The following is a 27,938-nucleotide window of genomic DNA, read 5'->3' as shown; positions in this document are numbered from 1 at the left end:
ACTGAGCACGGCAGGGTGGTCTTCCTATAGGGTGCGGGGATGCACCACGCCAGGTACGCGGAGCCACCGGGCTCTCTGAGCACTGAGCGGAGGACCAGAGAACTGCGCGCCCGGGGCGGGGCCGGGGCGGGGCGCTCCCGGGAAGAGGCGGAGCCGCGGCCGTGGCGCCAAAACGCGAACATGGCGCCGGAAAGATTGCGGAGCCGGGTGCTGTCCGCCTTCAAGCTGCGCGGCTTGCTGCTCCGGGGGTGAGTCGGCCGCGCAGCTTGCGGGGCGGGAGGGGAGAGCCAGGGTCAGGCCGCCGTGCGGGGCAGCGGGGCGCGCCGAGAGGGAGTTTGGCCTTAAAATGAGAGAGCCCCTGAAAGAGTTCTAAGAAGCGAAGAGGATCTGGCGCGGTGGGCAGGCTGCGGTGCCTTCTTAGGTCTCCCCGACGTTCGGGCGGAGTTGAAAAGTTGCTCCGGGACGGGAGGAGGCTCCCCTCCTGCAGGTGCCAAACAGCCGGAGAAGCGGCGATCGGTGTGGCAGCAGCGGTGAGTTGGCGCTGTGCTCGGACACCTCTCAGCCCCCTTCGTCTCTGCCTCTGCCAAATGGGAACTAACAGCGCAACTCCACGTAGTTACTGAGACAGCGAATGAGAGACCTGGGAAAGCCCACTGCCACGTCGGTAGCTGTCAACTCACCGTGTAGAAATTGTGGGCCTTGCCAGCCTTCCCAGTTTGGGATCAGGCATTATTCCTGAGAGAGGGTTCCCGGAGAGTTGAGAAGTGGGCAGGTCTGAAGCATGTTCCTAGGTCTCCTGAATCATTTTTCCTTTTTTCTTTTTTAAAGATTTCCTTTAGAACTTCTCTGATAAATCTCCCGGCTACCTCCGTGTTTTCTACGACTTAGAGGATGAACCTTTCCACTATTTTTTCTCATTAAATCTGCCTCTTTTAATTAAATTTAAATTTTAATATGTTTGCCTTAAAAAAGAAGAATGGGATACACTTTTCTGTACCAGGTTTTGATTGCTCTTGTGTTTGTAGAGGTTTTTCGGTTTGTTTTTGTAATGATGCGTTTTATGGGACTTTTAACCTTGCTTTTGGGTTGGTGGTGAACAAGGGCAAGAGTGGACATGCTCTACGAGAAAATAACGAATTTTGTTCAGTTGACCCCTGACATTTTGAAAAATATGAGCAATTGATCAGTTAACTTTTCTTTCTTTTCGCTTAGAATTTGACCTAATATTGAGCTGTCATTTGTTAATTCAATCAGAAATACACTAAATACACTGCAAGTACTGCTGGGGCAAGTGAGTAGGAGAAAGGCACTGAGGAGCTTGAGGGGCAGATAGTGTATTAATTATTTATTGCTCCATAACGAATTACCCCAAAATTTAGAAGTTTAAAACAGCAGGCACTTCTCTCATTTCCTGTGTGTCAGGAATTCAGGTAGGCTTAACTGGGTCCTCAGCTTCAGGGTCATTTAGAAAACTGCAGTCAAGATGAAGTCATCTCAGATGTCAGTTGGGCAGGATTTACCTCCAAGCTCATTCAGTGATTGGTAGGATTCAGTTCATCCAGGATAGTTCGATTGAGGGTATCAGTCCTTGCTGGCTATTGGGCTTCCCCATCATGGTGGCCTACTTCATCAAAGCCAGCAACAGAGTCTGCTGGTAAGATGGAAGTCACAGTCTTTTGTAACTTAAGCAAGAAAATGACATCTTGTTGCTTTAAAATTTTTATTTTTAAAACTACAATGCAGAAAAATATTCCATCACTTTTGATACATTCTATTGTTAGAAACAAGTCACTAGATCCAGCCCACACCCAAGGGAAGGGGACTGCACAACGATGTGAGTACCAGGAGGTATGGATTATTAGGAGGTCATCTTAGAGGTCTGTCCACCATGGATATTAAATAATTCACAATTATTCAATTTCAATTGTGAGAAGGATCTGAGGAAAGAAGTGCTATGATAGTGTATAACCAGTTGTATAAACAGTCCTAGAGTCAAGGAAGGCTTCATTAAATAATGGTTTGACTTACAAGCTTTTGCACAACAAAGGGAAACCATAAATAAAACAAAATGACAGCCTATGGACTGGGAGAAAATATTTGCAAATGATGCGACCAACAAGGGCTTAATTTCCAAAATATATGAACAGCTCATTTAACATAATAACAAAAACCAAACAACTCAATCAAAAAATGGGCCGAAGACCTAATTAGGCTTTTCTCCAAAGAAAACATACAGATGGACAATAGGCACATGAAAAGATGCTCAGTATTGTTTCTTATTAGAGAAATGGAAATCAAAACTACAGTGAGGTATCATCTCACACTGGTCAGAATGGCCATCATCAAAAAGTCTACAAATAACAGAGTGTAGGGTATAGCTCAAGTGGTAGAGCCCGTGCTTAGCATACACAAGGTCCTGGGTTCAATTCCCAGTACCTCCTTTAAAAATAAATAAATAAGTAAACCTAATTACCTCCTCCCTAAATAAATAAAGTTCAATACATTTTTTTTAAAGTCTACAAATAATTAACGCTGGAGACTGTGGAGAAAAGGGAACCGTCCTACACTGTTGGTGGGAATGTAAACTGATGTGGCTACTATAGAAAAATATGGAAGTTCCTTTAAAAATTAAAAGTAGAGTTACCATATGATCCAGCAATCCCATTCCTGTGCATATATCTGGAGAAAACCCTACTTCGAAAAATACATGCACCCCAGTGTTCATAGCACTATTTACAACAGCCAAGACATGGAAGCAACCTAAATGTCCATCAACAGATGAATGGATAAAGAAAATGTGGTATATTTATACAATGGAAACATAAAAAAGAATGAAATAATGTCATTTGCAGCAGCATGGATGGACCTAAAGATTATAATACTAAGGAAGACAGAGAAAGACAAATATCATATGATGTAACTTATATGTGGAATCTAAAAAAAATGGTACAAATGAATTTATCTACAAAACAGACTCATAGGAAACAAACTTATAGTTATCAAAGGGGAAGGAGTCGGGGAGGGATAAATTAGGAATTTGGGATTAGCAGATACAAACTACTATAAACAAAGTAGATAAAAAGGTCCTACTGTATAGCACGGGAACTACATTCAATAACTTGTAATAAAGTGTAATGGAAATCTGAAAAAGATTATATATGTATATGTATAACTGAATCACTTTGCTGTACACCAGAAACTAAAACAACTTTGTAAATTAATTATAGTTCAATTGAAAAAAAAAAGAATGGTTTAAGCTGAATGTTAAAAGATGAGCAGGACTTGACTAGGTGAAAAGTTGGGGGGAAATGATCAAATAAAGACCCTGAGGCAGGAGAGCACCAGGAAGGCCAGAGACACTGGATGAGCCTGATGAGATCTGGCAGGGGCCTGAGCCTGCGGATGGCTTTGGTCTGTACTAATAGCTTGCCCAAGATTCACCCAATATGTGTGTGATTTTAGGGCTCAATCAAATATTTATGGGTCACTTTAGTGTTCTTAGCACTCTGCCAAAGGATGACACAGTTCCACTTGTGAAGGAGCATCATCTCTACTAAACTGGAGGGATGTGACACTCACACTTGAAACAATAAATAGCCCAAGATACAGAACACTGAGTGTGATGACTCTAACAGTAATATTGATGTTAAAGTGTAAAGTTGTGTTCTACAAATATAGAAAGGCATGGAATTAGCTAATTGTTTAGGTAGACAGTATTCGTTCTGAGTATCGCATGAAAATCAGGAATTCATGTGATTTTTTAAAAAATTTCAGATTTATTGATTGTGGGGTGGGAGAGATTCATGTGATTTTAATGAGTGTTACTTCTATGACTATATTCAAATGTCAAAGATTTTTCTAGCCTAAATTTTTTCCTATTTTACAATCGAAAATAGTGATAAAATTAGTGGAATTTAAGCAAATGCATTATCAAACTAATAAGTATGTATTTAAGTGTCTATTATGTTCAGAACATTGAAGCCAACTGGGTTCTGTCTTAAATGTCAGGTAATAAATATTACAAGGCTAATGTAATGTAGCAGATCTAAGGTATCCGTAAGCGAGATTTTTAACAGTTTCCAGAAGAAAGGGGAGATTGCAGCAGATTGGGCTGGTCAAGGAAGGCTTCTTAAAAGAAAGACGTGACTTGGGGCTTTAAGAACGGTTATGCTGGCAGATGATAGGAGGAAGAATTTGTTCCAAAAGCACAGGGAAGGAGAGCCCTGCTCCTCTCCTTGATTGATGAGTGTTTGCCAGATGTTGGCATAAAACTTTTAGCCTTAATTGCCAGTGACCTGCCTCATCTTTTCTTTCCCTCTGTCGTCAGTGAAGCTATTAAGTACCTCACAGAAGCTCTTCAGTCTATCACTGAAGTCGAGCTTGAAGATGCCCTGGAAAAGATCATCGATGCAGTTGAAAAGCAACCCTGTAAGTAACATTTTCTGATAGCTCTTAAATTGTTCATATAGTTATCCAGCCTCAGTTAGAGCTATAGATTTAAGTAGAAGTTGAGGCTTCAGTATTAAGGTGTCCCAGCGGTATGAGACATACCCCTGGCGGCACTTCCTGCCAGGGGGTAACCTCTAGTTCTGTTGGAACCTTGGGGCGTTCCCCTGAGACTCTTTCACAGTCCTTCCCCCTTGTGGATTCCCCTGATTCCTTTATGGTCACTTTTTTTCTCTCTGTCTGCCTATGACTTTGTCTTACTGAAGTTAGGTACTCTTAGATATTTGAGGGGAAAAAAAGTAAATGAGAAGGACTAACGTTGCCTTCTTGCTTCAGCCTTTCTTTACGGATCTTTTTGTTGAACACTTACCTTTTACCATAAGCATGGGCCTACAAAGGAGATAATGCTTTTCTCCCAGAAAATAGATGGCCAGTGTTTCTAGAGCACTGAAGGCGGGAAGTGGGTAGCCTGCTCCCACATGTCATCTAGATGCCAGGTTTTTTTAGCTGGACCAGAAGAAACATGTTCCACGATACAGGAGAAACTGCTCTTATATTTCATTTTTGCTTCTAAAGGTGGAGTTTTAAATATACCTTTGCTTTTAAAATTTCCTTAGAATTGAAAAATTTAGAACTGTTTAAATGTAGAAAATTAGTGTCCATGAATTTAAGATGGCACGTGGTGTTGTGCCCGAGAACACACCAGAGTGGTTGAGGGCGCCCAGTCTGGAGTCAGGCTCCGGTGTGTGCTGCTCTCTGCGCCTTCTGGCTGTGTTTGTGAGTGGGTTGTTGGACCTCCTGAAGTTGCCTTTTCCCTGTCTGTAAGACATGGGCATAGGAATGTCAGTCTTGTAGGACATCTATCTAATAATGCTTGTAAAGAACTGAGCATGGTGCCACACGTGTCCTAGGGGCTTAGTAAGTGGTGGCTGTTATTGTTATTACTGTTACTGTGATGCCTATTGAAACATAATAGTTGTGATTACAAGTTATACTAATGTAACCTTATTACACCTCGGAGCTTACAGAAGCATTCGTATACTTGACTGTATGTTATTAAACAGTATTTAGAGAAGTAAGGCATTTGTTTGCGTAGTAAGGTACGTTAAGTGTACTTGAGTGTGGAAAATGAAGACATTTGCGATACGGTTTCTGCTGTGGTCCTAACTGAACACTTTTTTCCTCCTGAAACCTGTGTGATGAGAATCTCTTGGGGTTAGTGTTTGCAGATTATTTTTAGGAAAAAAGCTATCCATGGAAAGAACTAATTCTTATGCCTGTTTTTAAAATGTGACTTTGAACTTGTCTTTTCAGTGTCATCAAACATGATCGAACGGTCTGTAGTGGAAGCAGCAGTCCAGGAGTGCAGTCAGTCCGTAGATGAAACCATGTACGTGAAAAAAAATTAACTTTTTCCCCACGTTGGAAGTGTTATTGAGTGCTTATTTTAAATTATTTTCTTGGGGAAATAATCTGTGGTCAGTGTTTCTGTGGTGGTTATTTCTTAGTGTTTCCTTTTAAGTGATAGCTTACCTTATCAACTTTGATATTAAATGACTCAGCTTTACTGTTTTTTCCCCTAGGATTTGAGATTTGGTATTATTTGTACCATGACTCACTTTTGCCACTCATCCATCTGATCTGATTTTATATTCTGTAGGCTACAGATGAACTGAATTGATTGTTCAGAAGTGTAATTTCCTTTTCGTCTTAGGAAAGTGCTGAGTCCCGAAAATTCAGTGACCTCACTTGGGTCACATGGTGACTGGCAGATGAGGGGAGCACCTCAGTTTCATGACTCTTTGCCCTGTCTCATGCTGTTAGAGCTTAGGAGTTTGTATGGCAGTGATTTTCCTGGGTTTTATTTCCCTAACTATACGTCTTTCCTTTCCTCCTTTGAATATGATAATTCTTTCCAAATTCATGGGGTTTAACTGAGAGGAAAACATCTGGGGAGATGGATAGAGACAGTTTTAATTTTAACCAGTTTTTCCTGTTTGGGGCAATGGGGATAACGGAAGAGTCATTACTCATTTTGGTAAGTAGTTTTAATCTTTGTCCTGTCAGAACTTATTAGAGCTGCTAAAAAATAGAGAAATTTAGGAATTTTAGTTTTATCCTTGCCAAATCATTGTTTAAGATACTGGAGTACAGTGGCATGCCCCAAAGCCATCAACAGAAAACCAAAACGATTGTATTGGAAGTGTAAAGGCTTGTAATCCTAAACTAGGCATTGAAGTTACTGGTTGTTTCTGTCAAGCTATTTATATGCTATCGTCAGCCAATACAGAGGTCGAGTGGGGACTGAATGGTAAATGATCTTTGCAACTTCAGTTGTCAGAAAGTCATTATATTATAGCAAAAGGGAGAGGCCCTCGTTTTTATAGATGAAGAAACGGTATGGTAAGTTAAATGCCAAGATTGCCAAGATTGATCCACTAGAAAATCATGGTGCTCTGCCTAGAATCTACTGGTCCACTGGTTCTCTGCTCCTGCTACCACCAGGATAGCATGAATTTTTTTGATCATTTTCATTTGGGGAGACAAACAGATATAATTTTAGGGAAAACTTTTTAGATTGGAATATTTGTACAATAGTGCTGTGGATTTTTTTTTAACCTCTTTGAAACATGGTTATGTTATTAACAGTGTCTGAAGGTAAATTATTTTGTTGATTTTCCTTCTCTAACACTGTAAGTGTCAAGGATACGGCCAGAGTTTTAGAGGTTCTTTTCCTATTTTACATCTTTTCCTGGGTCACTTTTGTATAATATTTTGGATTTAAAAATTTGTTGGAAATGAATCATACCCTTTAATAATATTCTAGCTTGTAAAAGTAGTACATGTTGGGAGAGATTTCTTCTTTTTCAACAGATTCTTAATATTCATAATTACAAGTTAACTTGATTAAATTTTTTTGTTTGCTTGAGAGTATCTGTTGGCAGTGCTTCCTCTTCTCTGAGAGGAAGATGCACAAGGTAAAAATGTTATCCTCACTTTTGACAATACAAGAGATTGTGCACATGAGCTGTGAGAAGTACGTGTGTATGAAATAAGATTATAATGCAGGTTTTCATGTTCACCTAGAATACTTGTGTTTTAGTAAATCAGGTCTGTTTTTGTGGGTTGTTTTTCAGAGAACATATTTTCAATATCATAGGAGCATTTGATAGTCCACGCTTTGTGTACAATTCGGAAAGGAAAAAATTTCTTCCGTAAGTATGCCAACCATTGATGTTAAGCTAATTTCAAATGTACATTTTTTTCTAGAAGGTTTATAGTCTCCTGTTTCATTTTTGACCTTCCTTGGTGTATTATGATAGCCATAAACAGGCAATCCTTTTTTTCTAGTTTATTAATGACCAACCACCCTGCACCAAATTTATTTGGGACAGCAAGAGATAAAGCAGAGCTGTTTCGTGAACGATATACCATTTTGCACCAGGTAAGACAGGAGAAAAAGACTGTTTCAGCCTAGGTAAGACTTAGGGATACTTAAAAGATGGAATTTTGTACTTTAAAGCTTGATATAACAGTAGACTGTTATTGGGCTGTCTATGTTTGAGACCATACAAGGGATACAGAAATAAAAAAGCCACTTTCTTTTTAACCATCATGATGATGATAAAAATAATAGCTAACATCTCTTACATGCTTTTGATATGCTAGGCACTGTTTATCACTTTACAGATACTATATACCTCATTTGATCGTCATAACATCAATGTATGTATAAATGCTAGTCCCATTTTACAGATGAGGAAACTGAGACCTAGAGAACTTCAGTCACTTGCCCAAAGTTCACATCTAATAAGTAGAGACAAAATTTGAATCCAGTCAGTCTGACTCTGGGGCCCAACCTTTGCCTCCTACACTATACTACTTTCTAGCAGCTTACAGTCTATGAAGTTAAAAACATTTGTACAAATAAAATATAAAGTAGAATTTTATACATGCTATAGAAGAGATACAAACAGAATGCGCTTGACAGAAAAATCAGGGAAGGCTTTAAAGAAGTGATGGCATTTGACATGGGCCTTGATTGCTTTGATCTTGTGGAAATGGGGAAAAGGTGGTGAACAGTGTGAACAATGAGCAAAAGGAAAAAGTGGACTTTGTGCAGGAAATGATGAGTGGTCAGTCCTCTCTGCGGAAGGGAAGGCTCGTGAAGAGGAGTAGCATGGGATGAGCTGGGATAGTCGCGGGGAGCTAAATTGTGAGATTGCCTCGGGTGCCCCTCTTGGGAGCTGAGACTCTGTTCTCTTGGTATAAGGAGCCTTAAAATAACATAGAGACTGGATCACAGTGGGTTTCTTGAGCACTTCCTCTCTCAGCAGATTTTGGGATGAATCAGAGTCAGAGGGAAGACTTACAGGAGTCTGTGGCATTAGTCCTGGCACAGTATGATAGCCTGAAGGGAGAAAGGCCCGGGAAGAGTAGGACGGGACATCTCTGGAGCAGTGGAAGCCATAGTTCACAGTGACTGATCGGATGTGAAAGAGAAGGGAGAGAGTGTAGACTCAAAGATGATTTAAGATTTTGAGCCCCAGAAAGTTGACGGGTAGAATAATGGTAATAATGTTAACCAATAGGAAAAAGAGAATGGGGAAGATGATGGCAGGTTCAATTTCAGGCATTTGAGTTAAGGTTGCTGGTAGGATATCATGTGAAATGTACATCTGATGCTAAAGAAAGATCTGGTAGAGAGAGATTTAGGGGGCATCTGCCTAGAGTAATAGGTGGGATTGCAGGGAAGATCCTGAAAGAAAGAGAGATGATAGAAAAGGGAAGAAGATAGAGTTTGGAGGCCAAGCCATGGTGGTGTTACATGGTGGAAGCACAAGGTGGTTTTAAGGAAGAGTGGATGGTCAGCAGGAAAAGCACTGAAAAAAGGTTGAAGAGAATGAGTACCAAGGATCTCTTCTCTCCTGCTTCCATTGCCTATGTAATGTTGCCAGATTAATCTTCAAGTTTAGCTCTGATAACTTCACCATTTTGTTCAAAAGTCTTTCAAGGAAGTTTACTATCTATTGAATTAAATACAAATTGTACTTAATATCTGAGATCTCCTGTTTTACATTTTTGGCCTGATCTCTACTTTTCCCTCTAAAAAGCAGAGGAGCCAAAACTGAAACATGGAATCATTGTTTCTGTTTCTTCCACTTCTTCTGTGACTCTGCTTATTACTGTTCACTCTCTTGACTGCTCTTTTCTTATCTCTACTGTTGAAACGGTCCTGATTCTGGAAGGGCCTTCTCAGATTCCTCCTTCCTTTCTGAAGCCCTTCTTGATCTCCAGTTGGATGCAGTCGCTTCCTGCTTTCAACCTCCAGACTATTCAGTGTGTCTCCTATGTCACTGACAGAGTGGGCCCTGCCTTGCATTCGGAGGGGTGCTTACCCCTGTTGTCAGACTACACACTCCTTGCTTATTTCCTCTGCCATGTTTGGCACAGTGCTTTTCACAGAGAAGATGCTTGCTAAATATCCACATTTCTTTCTCCTTTTTTTCTTTTTTTAAAACTATGCGTTAAAGCCAGATTATTTTGGATATGTCACTTAACCCTCCCGAACCTCATGAAATGGGTTGAATTTTAGTCCATATTTTTATTGCAGTTATCTTCCTGAAAGTAAATCTGATTTTATCATAATCTTAATTCAAAACTGTTGTTTTCCATTGTCTGTAAGATAAACTTCTTGGCTTGCCATACAAAGTCTGTGTTGTCGGAGCTCTTTTATTAGAGGTTACAAAACTGGATAAAACAGAAAAAGGAACTTCTTAGCTTGTGGAGAAGTCTAGAGACCCAGCCATGTCAAGCATGGCTGGATCCAGGTGCTCACACAATGTCATGATCTCCCAGCAATTAAAAAAAATTGATTTTACTTTCAAATACGTTCTCTCTGAGGTGACAGAGATGGCCACTAGTAACCTTTGTAACTCTTAGAGAGTTCTTCTTTAACAGTAGTTCTAGCAAATATCTCTTATTGGCCCAGCTTCAGGCACTTGCTCAACCCTGAGCCAGTCACTGCCCAAAGTGGGGCAGTACTTTGATCTGCTAGGACTTGGTGGTCTGTCTGTGGAAGTGGGAAGGGCACCAGCCCTACTTAAACTACAGGCACCACAGTGAGGGAGGGTCAGGTTCCTGACTAGAAGCTCCAACCAATCTCTCATGTTATCTAACGTTCAGCCCTGTGCACCTCATGATCCAACTGTACTAAACTTAACATCACTTCCTAAATACTCCTTTACCCTTAAACTCTTTCTTGTGACTCATCCTTCCTCTGCCTGAGATGTCTTATCTCAGCCTTCTTTTGTCTCTTCCTAGCAAAGTGTTTTTTTTATTATTTAGGATCTTTTTAAATGGCCCCGTCTGTTGAGAGTCCTTTGCTGAGTTGTGACCTGTTGACAGTTCTCTCACTGGCCCTTGTCCTCTGAGGATGATAACTTGATTTGTTGTCTTCATATCCTCAGCCCAGAGTGCACTACGGTCAGGTACACAGTAGACCTTTAAAAAAAAACTTAAATTACTTTTTTAATTTTTAAATTTACATGTCTAGATATTTGTTCATTAAATTATGTGGGTTTTCAAATTTGTGGAGAAGAGATAATAGTGCCATTAGTTTAAGGACAGAGCTTTGTCAGAATGCTGTTGTAATGAATCTTAGTTTTAAATGTCTGCCTCAGTAATTCATGTGACTCTTTCTTTTTTCTAGAGGACCCACAGACATGAATTATTTACTCCTCCCGTGATAGGTTCCCACCCTGATGAAAGCGGAAGCAAATTCCAGGTTAGAATGTTTACCTAGTTATTTAGGGGGTGTAAATATACGAGTTTAATATTTATTGCTTAATTTTAATTTATTGAATTTTAAATGAAAGTGAACCGCTGATAACTGTTTAATGAGCTAACTGACCTGGGCATGCCCACTGTAGAGAAAATCCATGTCCTGGGTTCTGCCACTCTCTAATGGAAGCAACCGCTTCCTTTTTTGAGGCAGGCCCTGAGACTGTGTTAGCCCCGAGATAGTCTGGCTACCAAGACAGAACCCTAGTCCTCCTGGTCCTTTTGCTGGATAATACACTGACTTTCTGACTAACCTTCAAATTTATCCTTCCTGTCCTCACCCATACTCTAAAATCCTGGTCCTTGCCCACCCATCCCTCTGGTCACCTCCAGACACTTGTTCTACTAAGACATGCTGTATCAGTTGAAGTGAAAATTTTGCTGAAGGCACTAAGGAAGCTAATACTAGATAATGCTTAAACTAACGTCTGATGGCAGCACCATAAGGGGAAAACGTTTATAGTGTTTGATAATTTCCCCTTTTAACTTTTGTTGGATATAAAAATTGTATTAAGTTCTGGAAATTGACATTATTTATATTTCCCTACCAAAGGCTGTCTATGTATTTTCTTATATATATTAATTTTCCTGTGGCAACTCAGATGCCCACAACCCAGAGGCATGATTTCTCTCCTCCTGTTTGCCAAACAACTTTAAGGCTTAGGAAAATAATTTACTGTTCTTGTTATCTTTCCAAGCAGTTTCATTTTGTATCCCTGCTGGTATATTCACTATTCAAACCACCATTTATAGTCCCTGACGGGTATCCTCCCTGTGCAAGCTGCAGTTATGGTTCCTCGGGAGACTTTGTCAGAGCTTTCTATTCCTGTGTCGCTTTATTGATTGACGAGTTGCATTATTTTCCTCAGTCTCTAAGTTGTCTTTTTATTCTATGAACAGTCTTTTTGAAGAACAGTAAGTTCCTAATTTTGTTGAAGGTCAACTTATCAAGTTTTTTCTTTTATAGCTCCTGTTTTTGGTATTGTTTCTAAGAGATCTTTTCTAACCCAGTTTTTAGGATACATGTCTTACGTATCTTTTCTTCAGATTTATCCTAAGTATTTCATTTTTTAAAACTTTAAAATGTACATCGTACTCCTGTGTTGCTTGAGGTTCATATTTTTTAGGAGGAACCTCAATATCAAATGTTAACAGTGATTATTATGGGATGATGTGTCTTCTCTGAATTTTTAAATTTTTTTCTATAGTAAACATGCATTATTTGCAATAAAAAAAATAGTATGGTAAAGATAGAAGCAGCTCAACCTTGTAATTCCTATAAAAATGAAAAATTATATACCTTTTCATCCAACAATTCTGTTTCTGGAATTTGTAGAAATTCGTCCAACAGTAATACCCATGCAATGGGCCAAGAGAGGTGCACACAAATATTAAGCATTATTTTTATTAGCAGAAAACTGGGAACAATTTAAATGTCCTGTAAGTTGTTTGGTAAAACAAATCTGTTTGGTAAAATAAACTGTTGTATATATCCTATAGATACCTCTATTCATTAAAAAGAATGAAGTGTATCTATACATAGTTAAATGGAACAATGTCTAAGACATATTAAATTTAAAAAGTTAAGTTGCAGAATAATACAAGTAATATGAATTCATCTTTGCAAATAAAACAAAAACTATATGGTGTGTGTTTATAAATTATATATGTGTGTATTAACATATATTTAGGATTATATGTACAGAAAAGGATTGGAAAGGTTTTTTAAAATGGTGCCCCAATTATTACTGCCTTTAACTTTCTGATAAAAATATAATGGTCAGATTGAGAATGCAAATAATAGTGACAAACTTTCAAAATACTAAATAAAATTGGAATATATTTTTTCCACTTACTTTTAAGAGGTACTGATCAAATAAGTAAAATTTGTATTTTTTATATTTTAAAGAAAAATGTACCTATCATTATTCAAAACAATATAGTATGAAACGTCAGTAATTGTTGATAAGGGCCTCTGTTGATATGGTGTTCCTTTAGGCATAAGTCTTCCAAGCTGTCATCAGTTGATACTTTAGCTTTTTGTAGGATAAAATTATATTTTGTAAGTTTTATTTGATTTTCTACTGTAAGATAGGTATAACTACTGAAATGTGCACTCAAAATTTATTTATTAATAAAAAGATTAGTTTCTTAAAAGAACATATTTTTAGTCTATAAGAATTTATTTCATTTTATTTTAGCTTAAAACAATAGAAACCCTGTTGGGCTGTACAGCCAAAATCAGAGATGTGATTGTCCTTGGAATGATAACGCAGTTAAAAGAGGTAAGTTAAATTTGATAAACATCCAACTATTACTGTCAGCCTTCAGACTGATAAAATGTTGGTTACATACCGCATTTCTACAGAGGCTACAGAAATGTACCCTTCTCTGAAAGTGCCTTTCTCAGGCATGGTGTAACCTCTTCATTTGCACTTGGTTTCCTGAGTAGACATAAGGAAGGAGTGTCATATGCAGTCCACCAGTTTGCATAGCCTGAAATTAGTCCCCCAGTGACCTCTGGTTGAACTGAGAGTACTAGGTGTCTGAACAAGCAAAGCTGCAGACCACATCCTGGTCCCGGGGAGATGATTTTGGCTCTCTTGGGTGAAGGCACTGGGTGAGGCCCTCCTTATGGCAGCCAGCCAGTGTGCCTCTTGCCATCTCTTGATCGGCAGTGGTCATTCTGCACGTACCTATCAAGTATGTATGAGAAATCTGAGTTTCAATTAAGTAATTACTTTGTGGTCTCCAGACTAGTAAAGGAAAAGCCTGGACTAGGAATTAACTAATTTTTAAAAAATCCACTATACTCTCTACTATATTTCTGTTGTCAAAATGGTGAGTATTTAATTATTTTGTCATAGTATTCATTTTTATATAAATGTGGACATATTTCTTTTAATTTTTTTTCAGGGAAAATTTTTTCTGGAAGATCCTACAGGAACAGTGCAACTGGATCTTAGTAAAGCTATATCCTTCACTTTTATTTTTCTAAACTATGTTGCATGAGTTGGGGAAAATGATTATATATCATTCTCAGATTTACCTATTTGGGCTCCCAGTGTAACTTCCATATGGTGGCATAGGAATTTAGAGATATAATCCTAAACGAAGACAAAAACCCTTTAATTCCTCCTTATTTGGAGAATCCAGACAAATCACTGAGGAAGTTTATAACATGCGAAGAGTGATCTATACTGTCAACAGTACCAGGCTACATCTTAGAATCAGACGTGGGGATATTTAAACCTAAAAGTTTGTAAGCTATGATATATTCACAGTTTTAAATATGAAGTCTTTGAATTTATTATTTGGAAGTCCTGTTGAGTGCAAGATGTATGTTGACTTTATCACCACCTCAAGCATAGAAATAGAATTATTTTCCTTAATTGTTGTGTACCAGTTCCATAGTGGTTTATACACGGAGTCATGCTTTGTCTTAGCAGAGGGTAAGTCAATATACTTTTTCCCTGTCCTCCTCCTCATTCTACGGTAAAGCCATTTCTACATTGGTTAAAATATGTTAACATAATATAATTTGGGAGAATATTGATTATGAGAGCATACTTTTGACAACATTAAGTAACTCTCAGATGGCTGATGGGCACAGGGTTTCTTTTTGGGTTGATGAAAATATTCTGAAATTAGTGGTGATGGTTGTACAACTTATGAATATACTAAAAACTACTGAATTATATACTTTTAAAGGGTGAATTATATGATATACGAATTATATCTCAGTAAAGTTAGACAAAAACAGATTTTACATGGTCATAAAATGAAACATTCTTAATCTGTATACCTATCTCTCTGTACTCTAACGTGTATTGTGAAATAAAAAATGAGAAAGTTTTACTTCTAAATCTGTTATTATTTCACGAATTTTTTTATGCAACTGAGGCTGTCTCTGAATCTGAAGTTGGTATGTAGCTAAGTGGGATTGGCAGATTCTGTAGTTAGTTGCCTGGGGATGAGATGATGACCTAGCATTACTGCTTCGTATTCTATAGTTTTATCATTTCAAACAAGAAGGAGAATTGGATAAATGAAAGTGATTCGTTACGTATCTTTTTTCAGGTTGGTTTGAAGATCAGGTGTTTCATGTCAATGCCTTTGGATTTCCACCCACTGAACCCTCTAGTACCACTAGGTATGAATATGTTTGACTGAAGCTCTATGTGAATTTTGTAATACTATGATTGTAAGATCATTGGCAGTAACAATTGTAAGATGGTATATCATATCTCAGTTACTACAGGGCCTCAGGCTTTGTGGTAGAATGCAAAGTAATGGCAAATGAGAGTTAGAAGACTGGGCTTTATATATAACTGAAAACTAGTGGGTTGCTTCTAGATTACTTGCAATAACATATTTGTATTTGACTTTAACCGGGACAGATTTCCAATCTGTCAATCTTATTTATCTAGAGGCCTGATGAGAAGTTCAACTGAGATAAAAGATAGGAAAACACTTAGCAGAATATAATTCCTGTGGTAATATAAAGTTCTTATTTTGTATTTTACTGAGTGAAAGTTACAAGAGGCAGAGTATATAGCTCTTTAACAGAAGCAAAATCATTATAATATTAGAGCTCTTCCAAAAGGGCCTTCTCTGAGAGGAGTGAGTCCCCTGTCACTCAGGGTGTTTGAGCAGAGTCAGAATGATGGTGTAGAAGTTGTAGCTGGTGTCCTGCTAGGTTGAATGTAGTCTACAGACTTTTAGTTTTTCCCCTTTGAGGTGTTAAATACATTTTAAATTAATTTCCAATATTTAAAAGTTAGTAGATTTCTTATAAAAGGCTAGATTTTTAAGTTCTCTTGAACAATCAGATCTGGTGATACTGCGCCTGAATTCTCACCTGACACAACTCTACTGCAGTGGTCACCCACCTTGTGCAGCGTATGCGTGCACACCCTCACTTAGACTTTGTCCGCTTCAGCTGGCCGCTGCCTTGATATGTAGTATTACCTTCCTGGAGCCTGTAAGCATTTGAGTTTGCTACCTCTGGGGGAGTTAAAGTCATTGCCTTCTGATCTTGAGATTCCATGACGATTTCAAGAAGAAGTGTAAGGATTAAGATTTTAGTCCCAGTGTGCCTGTGTGAATCAGGTGCCAAGGCCACGTTTGCCGGCTGGGAGTTGCCAGCGGGGAGCCCTTGCCGTGTACCTGCCGTGTACCTGCTCTTCCTGTTGAAGTGATCCTGGGGAAAGTGCTGGTCACACCACAGAGAATACAAGCCCTCATCAAGCCAGCTCACTTCTAAGTGAATGCTTTTAGTGCTAGTTTGTGACTTTGCATAGCATGGGAGGGGTTTGGGGGACTATAAAGCATAATTGCTGTTGTCTTGGTGTTTTAGTTTAATATATGCCTCAAAATTACTACTTTGGAATGAGAGGTATAATCAAGGAAACTGGCCCTGAGTATTACCATTCATTTCAGTTTAGCCAAGAGATCACCATTGTAATGTCTCAAATAATCTTCCATTTAAATTGTCCCATTTTCTCTAAATTGAACTGTTTGTGTATGTTTAGTACACCAACAGACTGGTATGAGGTGTCATAAAGTACAGTAAAGTAAAATAATCATTTTCAGATTAGGATTATAAATTATTTTTCTCTTAAAATACCTCCAAGGTAAAGTTCAGAGGGCTGTATTCTGGTGGTAATCAATGGATTCAGCAACAGGGTTTTTTTTTTTTTTTTTTTAGTATTTTTTATGAATAAAATACTGTTTTGGGGATAAATAAATACAAGTAGGTCTCTACAAGATCGTCCTGTCCCAAAAGGATTTATGCTGACCTATTGCCTTCCCACCGTTGCCTAGTTTATCATATAATTTTTTTAGGATAGAGATTTGCTGGGATTTCATTACTGTTTCTCTCTTTCACTGGTACCGGGGATGTGACTTGTGTTTTCTGAGCCCAGTGCTATTAGAGTTCCTAGAATCCCTAGACTTTTTCTTGGGAAAATAGGTACTGCCAGGCCTTCCTCTTTCTGTCTTTGCACCTTATATTCTGTGAATCAAGGATAGAAGACGTTAGTTTTAATTTCTGAAGAACCAGTTTAATAGGTATTTCTATGATGCTTTGGTTTATGGCTGGGTATATAATTGAAATCATTATACAATTATATCAACTTATTTCCTTCCTGTGATAACAGCAAAATTGTGACTTGACACTGGCACCTGTTTTGGGGATGGCCTCAGGCTAGTCACGTAACACCTGAACCTCATTTTCTCTTTTGTAAAATGAAGAAAATAGAATCTACCAATATGATGGTTTGGGTTTCTTTCTTCAGGGTTTAATATTAAAATCTATCTGATATATTTACATGTTTCCCTTAGGAGCAAAGTTCACTATTACCTACTGCAGTGTTTGCAATGACTTTATAGAATATAATTACAGAAAATAACAAGAATCAACTCTAACAAGATACGGACACATATCGAGAGTTTCTTTTTATGTGTGAATATGTACATCTACATATATTCCCTTTTTTAGGACACTAAAAATGGACACATACTGTACATTGCTTTGTAAACTGCCTCTTCATTTAATGATATGCAGTCAATATTTTCCGTTACCATGAAATACTCTTTTTGTTACATGATTTGTGACATTCGGCACATATATTTTGTGAGCACATGCTATATTGCCAGGCTCTGGGTTAGGTGCTGGATAGGCGAGATAGACATTAAACCATCAGCCAAATAATTAACTGATTATAATGGAAAAGAATCTGAAAAAAAAAAAAGAATGTGTATAACTGAATCGCTTTGCTGTACACCTGAAACGAACACTGTATATCAACTACACTTCAATAAAAAATTGAAAAACACAACAACAAATAATCAGCTGATTACCAATTTGATATGTTCTATAAAGGAAAGTGCAGGGTCCTACAAGTGTGTGTAATGGGGAGATCTGACTTCTTCTGGGATCCTCAGTGGGGTGCCTGTCTAGGATTGTCCATTTGAGCTGGGAACTGTAGGATGGCAGCCAGTGGAAGCAAAAGCAGTGGAGGCTGGGAGTGCAGATTACTCCAATTTCCTACTGACCCTTTCTTGGCAAGCTTTAGGGTTCCTTTCAAATTTTCACAATTCTAGGATGAAGGTAGACACCTTTAATTTCTTAGAACAGATTTCTAGAAGTGGAATTATTTGGTCAAATGACTAGCACTTTTTTTGAGGCTTTTATTAGTTCTTATTCAAATTGATTACCTACTTCTCCTACTTTCAACTACATAGGAAATTACTATTTATTCTAATCTTTGCTTTAGTAAGTTTTAAATGATACATAGATTGTCTACTTACTTTAAATATTTTGTTTACTGCTTCAGTATTTCTTCCTTTCTCACTTAAGAACATTTAAATAAACTTGTTTGTTTTTTAAGTGCTACAAATAATATGTTTCCATAGTACAGTTTACATTGATGGGAAAATAACCTCATTAGATAGAAGAAAGCCAAATTTGTAGAATTATCAGAAAAATATCTCCAACAGAATGTAGTTGATAATAATTATGTTATAATTATCTAGGGCATACTATGGAAATATTAATTTTTTTGGAGGGCCTTCTAATACATCTGTGAAGACTTCTGCAAAACTAAAACAACTAGAAGAAGAGAATAAAGATGCCATGTTTGTGTTTGTATCTGATGTTTGGTTGGACCAAGTAGAAGTATTGGAAAAACTTCACACCATGTTTTCTGGTAGGTGTCATTTTTTCTATTCTTTTTTGAACTTTTATGAGTTCATGTTATCAAGGGTGGGTAACAGGACAGGCTTTGGAGTTTGATAGAACTGGGTTTCAGTTGCAGCCTGATACCTTGAGCAGGTTACTTAATCTCTCTCTCAGTTTATAGGGATGTTGTGAGATTAACCATGCCATTGCAGGGCCTGGCACAAAATAAGTGTTCAATAAATTGGCTTTTTTTTTATTATAATAAGCTATTAAAATAAGGTATTGTTTTTAAAATAGTAAGGCTTTATTATTAAAAACTAATGAATTTTTAATTGATTTCTAGGCTAAAAAAGTGATGTTCATTTATTCTTTGATTTTTAGGTTATTCACCAGCACCTCCAACCTGCTTTATTTTCTGTGGTAATTTTTTGTCTGCACCATATGGAAAAAATCAGGTTCAAGCTTTGAAAGGTATTGAGGGTCTATTTATAAGTGTTTCTACATTTATATAAACTAAATTGATAAGAAATAATCTATAATATTTTAATCTCATTCAAAAGATGTATGGTTGTATCTAACTATATAAAATTTGATTTATGTGTATTATATGCAAATTAAATTTAATATCCCTTTAAAATTTTAGATTCCCTAAAAACTTTGGCAGATATAATATGTGAATACCCAAATATTCACCAAAGGTAATGATTTCTACTACTGTATTTTTTTATTCAGTTTTATTTTAAAACCACAAAAAATGAATCCTAAGTTTTATCAGTGATTATTAAGAAAATGGAAGAAAAAGTTGAGAAAATTAGTACAGCTAAGAGATAAAGTTATCCTCATATCACAATAATGTATGTTACACTTTAGTCGCGATTTATATTGAAAAGTAAAAGGGAAGAATGATAATTTCAAGCCTATTTTGAATTTCTTTTTTTTTTCTTTTTCTTCAGTATATTTTTTCCCCCTTTATTCTGAATTTCTTGGTGACATTACTCTGAAGGTCTAGAGCTGCACTCTTCATTCAATATGATAGTTATTGGCCACATGTGTCTCTTTAAAGTTAAATCATTTAAAGTTGAAACTTAAATTTTTAAAATTCACAATTTAATTAAAGACAATAACTTGGTTTTAGACTACTGGATAGTGATGCAATAACATTTTTAGAATGAATTATGTTGAATTTTGCTACAGTAGTCGTTTTGTGTTTGTACCTGGCCCAGAGGACCCTGGATTTGGTTCCATCTTACCAAGGTAAGTTTCATTCAGATATTTGCAATAGTGAAGAAAATTCTGTAAAATTCAAAAATATATACTATATCACGTAAATTGTTTTTATAGGCCACCATTTGCTGAAAGCATCACTGATGAATTCAGACAAAGAGTACCATTTTCAGTTTTTACAACTAACCCTTGCAGGTAAATATTAGTATTTTGTGTTGTATTTTTTTCCCTTTCATTTAAAAATTAACTTGTTTCTTAAAATTTGTCAGAATTTTTATTGTTATGGGATAAAAAGAAAAAATTTCTCTTTATTTGAGCTTTCTCAAAACTTTACAAATATTTTAACTATGTTAAAAAAATTCACTAATACTGAATTTAGGAGGTTGAATCATGGATAGAGATTTAAAAATAGATATTCCAATTACACATCCTTGGAGAAAAGTTACAATGGGAGAATGAAAAGATTACACATTTACCATATGTGTCAGTCACTGTGACCATAGGCTCTTACTGAGGGAATACCCTCAGTCTTTGGTTCACCTCTTTTCTACCTCCCATTGACTCATTCACTGACCTTATCTAGTTGAAAGGCTTGAAATACCCTCTATGTATTGACGACCCCTACATCCTTCTCCCAGACTCCAGACTCACATATCCAGCTGTCTCCTTATCTCCCCTTGGATGTCTAATAGACAACTTCAGACTGAATTTCTGACCTTCTTCCCCCATCCGCCCCCACCCTGTTCTGTAGCCTTCCTCGTCCTAGCTCGTGGCACCTATATCCTTCCAGTCGCTCAGCCCAAACTTTGGGGTTTCTCTCCACATGCAGGCTTTCAGGGAGTCCTTCAAAAATTTGAAGGAGGACTTCAACATATATCCAGAATCTGGCCACCTCTCTATACCCCCGCCTCTGCGGTCCTCTGCCACCTTCCCTAGCCTGGATTACTGTAACAGCCTCCTCACTGGTCTCTAGCTTCCACCCCTGCCCGTCTGTGGTCTGTCCGTTACACTGTCGAGTGATCCTTTAAAATGTAAGATGTACCCAGAAGGATGGGACCCCTCATGCTGTTCGGTAACAGCCCCTTATCCTTGCAGTGGTAGCCAGGACCCTGCATGTGACCCCCTCTTTCCTCTGTGATTTCCTCTCCTACCTCCTCTCCTCATCTGTTGCAGCCACTCCAGCCTCCTTTTATTCTTCAGATGTGCCAGGCATGGTTCATCTTAGGGCCTCTGCTCCACCTGTTCCCTCTGCCTGTAGTGTTCTTCCTCTGTATGTCTGCCTGACTCTCTCACCTCCTTCAAATCTGTGCTCAGATTAAACTTCATTATGAGCCCTACCTGTTCTGATCCTCCTGTCTAGCACTCCAGCCTTCCAGCCCTTCCCTTTCCCCAGAGGATCCCTGTTAACTGTTTTCTTTTTGCCATATACTTAATCATCTTCGAACACACTGTATAGTTATCATGTCTATTGTATATTTTCCCTGATCGCCCTCCCCTAATAGAATGTAAACTGCATGAGAGCTGGGATTTTTCTGTTTTGTTCGCGCATCCCTAAAATAGTGCCAGACACATATGAAAAGCTCAGTTAATTGCTGTCAAATGAATGGATGAATAGATTCTGGTTGAATTTTTGCTGTGGTGAATGGTGGGAAGTGGGCATGGCTTTGTATTATAAAACATTTTACCTTTAAAATTACCTCATATTGTTCTGAGGAAGTCAAATTCAACTCCTGTTTTCATTTCAGAATTCAGTATTGTACACAAGAAATTATTGTCTTTCGTGAAGACTTAGTGAATAAAATGTGCAGAAACTGTGTCCGTTTTCCTAGTAGCAATTTGGATATTCCTAATCATGTAAGTTTAAATGTCTTCTTTATTAAAGTATCTTACATGTTGCATTGTATAAAATTTTGTTCAGCCACTTAATCACTTGCCCTTTTGTTGTTTTTATTTATGGTTCAAAATAATTCGAACATACTTCTGTCAGTAAGGAAATTTTGTGTTACTAAGGTCAGTATTTCTCAGTTTTCTTACTGAGGTGTCTCCTCATGGACAGAGAAAACTCAGAACAAGAAGTAAATTTCTTTGGAGCTTCCCATTTTATTTGTAAAACTCATATAAATCTTACATTGTAGTTCTCTGTATATATTTATTTAAATAAAATGTTCATGTTTATCATGTTTATTAAATAATTTCATAGTCTATGCTCACATCAGGAGGATGTGTAGTGTTTATCATGTTAGCTTCAAGATTCCTGGCATCCAAAAAAAAAAAAAAGATTCCTGACATCCAGTTGTCAATCACTGGTTACATGTACTCTCATTTGTGAGGTATGGAAGTAGATCATACAGAGCATTTTTTGTATTTATTGTATAATATTTAAAGTGTAAATATTTAAAATGAGTTCACTAGGCAGCTAAAAATATATTGTTGCTGCAAAGTGACTATTTGAGGGAGTAACTTTTATGATATTAAATGAAAACTCATAAATTTCTCCTAAAATACAGGATAGTTAATTTCATTTTATATCAGTGTCCCCAAAGCTCTGTGATTCAGTTTTCCCAGTTGTTTCTCAAATGTTCTAAGTCTCTTTGGTAATTAGTATTTAATTTGAAATTCTTTGTCGCTGTTTTAGCTTCTACAAGTGAACTGAAGTTTGTTTTGTTCTGTATCGTTCTTTTGTAGTTTGTAAAGACTATCTTATCCCAAGGACACCTGACTCCTCTACCTCTTTATGTCTGCCCGGTGTACTGGGCGTATGACTATGCCCTGAGAGTGTACCCTGTGCCCGATCTGCTTGTCATCGCAGACAAATACGATCCTTTTACTTTGACCAATACCGAATGCCTCTGCATAAACCCTGTAAGAACGTAGTTAACATTATGTATCATACTTAAATTTAAAACATGTTTAATCAGTTACTGTTGAAAATATAAAGGAAACATTGATTTGATTTGGTATAAATACATTCTTAAACTTTCAAAGGAGAGTGTGACTATAAAGTAATGTGACTTTTTCTTTTAAAAAAAAATGTACCAAAGGTTATAATTGCAAATGAGTATTTTCCCCTTCAAAGTAACTTACCTTGAGATTCCTTTCTGGAAATTACTTCCAGAACCTATATCCTATTCTCTTTAAACATACTAATGGTACTTGTCCTTGGAGGATGGTTTTTCTTTTCTTTTCTTTTTTTTTTTTTTTTTGAAATTGCCCAAATCCCAAAAATCTAAGTCTGATGAATGTGGAAATTCTTATTGGGACACAATGTACTATTTAATTTTTATGCAGAAACTTGAAATTGCTTCAGAATCCTGTAGTTGCTTCTGAATTTCTACAAAAGTATGATTGACTTTTTGAAGTTGGGTAATTTTTGCTGCATACACGTTACTGTTTATGTCAAACAAGTATCTTTACTAGTGATTTTTAATCTGTATGCTTCCTTGATTCTTGTGAATTTTAAACTTTAGTACTTTGTTTCATCTCGGTCATTTCTGAAACATCCTCCCTCACTATTGGTTACTGCTTTCCTCAAACACATTAATTTCGTCCAGCTTCCTGTATCACAGAACTATTGACATTTTGGACCAGATGATTCTTTGCTGTGGGGCACTGTCCTGTGCACTGTACAGTGTTTATTTAGCAGCATCCCTGGCCTCTGTCCACTAGATGCCAATAGACCCCAGTTGTGACAATGGAAAATATCTCCAGATGTTTGCCAAATGTCTCCTAGGGCACAAAATTGTCCCTTGTTGGGAATTACTGCTGTAAGGATGAGCATAGTTAACTGATTTGGTTGCACTGTTTTAAATTTGTGGCCTGATTTTGTAGAATCTTTATTCACATTTCCATATTCTTGTCACAGTGATGTTATTTCCTTATTCAAATTGAACTCTTTGGGTGTTCTCATAGTTAATACTCTGCATATACTTCATTTTTGAATTCTTCCACTTTCTCATTCTGTAAATGAATAAACCACCACGTCCTACACCATCATTATATCTTTTTTACCTTATTTATACCTTTTGGGCAAACCCTAAACTTGCTTTTGACATTGCTTCATCCCTGCTTGATACTTCTTCCCATTAATGAATGCCTGCAGTGGGCCAGGCATTGCGTTAGTGCCAGGGACACAAGGACTGAAAAGACGGAGTTATCTGCTCAGTAACTTTAGTTTAGTAATGGACAGACAATTGCATGTGTGACTACTGCTCAGTTGCTTTGGGGGCACACTGGAGGAATGTTACGGGTTGAAATCAAACCCAGATTTTCACCAGGGAGAAGAGCAGGAAAGATTTCCTGAACGGGATGTTTGAGTGTCTTACATGCTTTTTTAGCATCACCCAGTACTGTTTATTCCTTACACTAAGTAGAACCACTTCTAAGCATTTCCAGTCACATCTGTTAGCATAAAACTGTCTAGTCAACTTGAAAGACTTTTTACTTCTAATGCAGATATTTTATAGTGGTATTTTTTCTTTATAAAGATCATGCAAAGCTCTGTCTCGTTACTTTATAGTCACATCTGGTAACATTTTTAAGTCACAAGCAAGGAATTTGATTAAAAAAATAGGAATTCTTTTATAAAAGTTGAGTATTCACTTATGGGCATTTTTCTCTCCAAAGGGCTCTTTTCCAAGAAGTGGATTTTCATTCAAAGTTTTTTATCCTTCCAATAAGACAGTAGAAGATAGGTAAGTGTACTCTCAGGAACAGCAAGAAACGGCTGTCTCTTGGTAGAATATTGCTCAAAATCGGATGTTCTGTAGGTGTGCTGAGATTGTTTAAAATGTCTACAGTAGCCCATTGGAAATGTTCTAGGCTGAACTTGCTGTGTTCATACTGTGTGACACAGAATTGGACGTAATTGATGGCACGTTTGTATGAAATAGGTAAGAACTATTCTCTGAGAGACTCTCAGACGAGCTGTGGAGGTGGCTGGTTCTTTCACAGGCTGGCCCCTGGTGGTGATGTTCCTCTGAGAGGTCAGCCTTGCCCTCCACATGGTTGATTCTCAGAACTTAGGTAATCTGCCTTAAATTGACAGCAAAGAATTAGGGGGACCGGATTGAGGGTGACGATGGTGAGGGTCTGCGGTGGCGGAGGGGAGGTCTTGGGGAAAAAAAGAATCCCCCAGTGGGTAGTGGTTTTCAGAGGCTGTTCTATAGACCACCTGCATTAGAATCCACTGGGGTCCTTGTTAAAAATATCAAGTTCCAGGATCCCACCCCAGACTCATCAAATGTCTCTCTAGCTGTAGAACCCAGGAATATGCATTGTCAACACTGTTTCCTTTAGATTCAGGCATCCTAATGTGTGGTTTCCTAGCTAATTGTATTTGGAAAAGCTCCCACCTCCAGTTAAGAACCATAACCAACTAACTACCCTCCGGGTTCTCATTAGAGAATATAATCTTGAACAGCAGCCCAAGTGTCTTTTTTTTCTTTCTATTACTAATATATTTATTCAAATAAAAATGAATACCAGTATATGATAAAAATTTGAAACTGTTGGAAAGTATAAAATTGAAAAGGAAAAATACTTCTGCTTTCTAACCCTGAAACCATGACTAACAGTTTCTTATATATATTTCTTGGGAAAAAACCTTATGCATTATTCCTATTCAGTACTCATGGAGGACTGAAGTCCATTTACTTTTTGAGATATTCTAAATTTTATTCTTGGATTCACTCATTTGACATTTATTTGACTCACTGTATTCCAGGCACTGCTTAGTTTTTGGAGTATAACCAGACAGACACTCTTCATAAAGGTCACCAATATTCTAGATTCTATTCCATAAATCTAACATGTGTTTGACTTTACCTAGCCCACACTGAATCCTTAAAAAAAAAAAATTGATTTGGAATGACTTTAGCTAAGGGCGAGTGCTCTTACCCAGTCTCACCAGTCCCTGTTGTCAACAGTGATTTTGTGACCCCAGGGTTATGTCACCCCTGGAACATATTTTTTCCATCTTTAGGTTGACTTTTACTGAACTGAGATTTGGTATAAACTTACAGACACAGAAAATTTACTCTGCTATGAAAACCAATAGTGGGCACTTTGAACAGGTCTCAGGACAAGAGAAATCCGTGTTCCAAGCCACTGTTTTTATCTTGGTGAAACTATACATCTAATAGACTCCCTTTGCTTTAGCTGCCAGAAGCACAGCCAAACCTGTATCCCACCTGTAGCTGCAGCTGCAGAGGAATTAATGGCATAAATGTCGGCTGCAGCTCTGTCTTCATCTTCTTTTCTGATCTGTTTTTTTTCTCTTGCCTGAATTTCCTTATTCACTTACTTTTATCTTTTTATTATATCTATCTCTGTAAACCACTTTATATTCTTGTTTTAATGAGTTGGGATATAAGTGAACAAACCACAATAGGAAGTTAATTGATTTATTAATTATGCTAGCACAAGACACTTCAGTTACATTGTGCAGTGTTCCCCGAGTGCCATGCAGAATTTTGTGTTCTGAGTACAGTAAGTAGATTTCTGATGGTTCCTTACACATTGTACTGGAAGTCCCTTATGTGCCTGTCCCTCTTAAAAGTTTCTAGAATAGTCCTTGTCTTGCAGTTGGTGCTGTCTTTTGAGCTGAAATGATTGGTCCCTTTAACTTCTGTGGACTCAGATGCTAAAAACCCTTGACATAATTTCCAAACTAAAACTGTACTGATAATTTCAGGAACTTCTTCTTCAGTGCTGGGTCAAACAAGTTGATGTGCTTTTATTTTTGAGAGAGAAAAAATTTCAAGATAGAGTGCTAATTAGTTTCTCCTAAGAAGAAATCTTTTCTTAGAATATTTGTGGAATCATATTGTAGAGTTAATCACAGAAATACAGCCAAAGTAGATAAGGGTAACCCTATTTCAACATGTACTCTCAAATACAGTTGTTTTATTTAAAAATACAACATTGGCGATGTAGGGGAGAAACACCTATTCTCACACAAAGTTGGTGAAAATAAAAAATGGTAAAAACCTTTATGGAGGGCAATTTGATAAGACTTCTTAAAACCTCAACGTCATATACCAGCAATTCCACTTCTAGGAATATATCCCACAGGTATATTTTGGCTTATGCATAAAAGTGGGTGCAGTTATGTTTACTGTAGTTTTTATAATAGCAAAACCAATAGTTTCAATGTATATGCATTTAAAAGTTGTACTTATTTAGAACTTTTCTAAATTATGTTAAATTTCAAAGCCATAAAGGGAGTAGTTTTAAAAGTTATAGCTAAGTATAATGTATTTATTATTAACTGAAAAAGAGCACAGAGTAGTGTTCAGTATATCCTACCACTTGTGTATGTGTTTTGAAAGCACTTCCTCCCTTCCACATGCTTATATATGATTAGACTATGAGGATACACAGTTGCTTCTGGAGCGCAGAAATAGAGTATGAGACTGAGTGACTTTTCACTGTGGCCCCTTTTGAATTTGGAACAATGTGCAAATTGACCTATTTAAAAAATGAATTAACTAAAACTAAATATTAAGGAATGTACAGTAAGGTTTCCAAAAATGTTTAATTTTATGAATATTTTCTATTTTCAGCAAACTTCAAGGTTTCTGAGATTCTTGAAGACCATGTAAAGAAACAGAATTTACTAATTTTCTGCTTAATTTTATATTTTATGTAATTTTGATACTGTTACAATAAAATTATGGTAAAGTTTAGAATGTTCTAAGTTTCTATTTTATGAAAGCTTTGTATTAACTTACAATAAACATGA

At 37.2% G+C, this 27,938-nt stretch overlaps 1 protein-coding gene across 3 annotated transcripts; it reads left to right on the top strand.

Moving 5' to 3' along the window:
• Window positions 1-97: 97 nt before the first annotated feature.
• Window positions 98-27,882, top strand: POLE2 (DNA polymerase epsilon 2, accessory subunit). 3 transcript variants are annotated; one of them, XM_072963008.1, is made up of 20 exons: window positions 194-248; window positions 422-530; window positions 4,328-4,428; window positions 5,761-5,836; window positions 7,584-7,661; window positions 7,798-7,891; window positions 11,159-11,233; window positions 13,491-13,574; window positions 14,206-14,262; window positions 14,693-14,741; window positions 15,370-15,442; window positions 18,829-19,001; window positions 19,355-19,444; window positions 19,617-19,671; window positions 20,168-20,227; window positions 20,315-20,392; window positions 21,943-22,051; window positions 22,883-23,059; window positions 24,821-24,888; window positions 27,760-27,882. In XM_072963008.1, the coding sequence occupies exons 4-20, from the start codon at window positions 5,772-5,774 to the stop codon at window positions 27,776-27,778; spliced, it is 1,404 nt and encodes a 467-aa protein (XP_072819109.1). In that variant the 5' UTR covers window positions 194-248; window positions 422-530; window positions 4,328-4,428; window positions 5,761-5,771; the 3' UTR covers window positions 27,779-27,882. The 3 variants fall into 3 exon arrangements, with proteins under 3 accessions (XP_072819108.1, XP_072819109.1, XP_072819110.1); XM_072963007.1 differs by lacking the exon at window positions 422-530 and having other exon boundaries at window positions 98-248; XM_072963009.1 differs by lacking the exon at window positions 422-530 and having other exon boundaries at window positions 196-248; window positions 4,333-4,428.
• Window positions 27,883-27,938: the final 56 nt, after the last annotated feature.

The sequence above is a fragment of the Vicugna pacos genome, chromosome 6 (genome assembly GCF_048564905.1).
Source record: "Vicugna pacos chromosome 6, VicPac4, whole genome shotgun sequence".
NCBI classification, from domain to species: Eukaryota; Metazoa; Chordata; class Mammalia; order Artiodactyla; family Camelidae; genus Vicugna; species Vicugna pacos.
Note: the sequence above shows the minus strand (reverse complement) of the source record. Positions and strands in the feature narration are given on the sequence as shown.

Coding starts and splice junctions, on each gene's coding strand:
- POLE2 (XM_072963007.1), top strand. CDS start 181: ATGGCGCCGGAAAGATTGCGGAGCCGGGTGCTGTCCGCCTTCAAGCTG. Junction 19,002..19,354: donor ACTTCACACCATGTTTTCTG/GTAGGTGTCATT, acceptor TTTGATTTTTAG/GTTATTCACCAGCACCTCCA. Junction 20,393..21,942: donor TTTACAACTAACCCTTGCAG/GTAAATATTAGT, acceptor TTTTCATTTCAG/AATTCAGTATTGTACACAAG.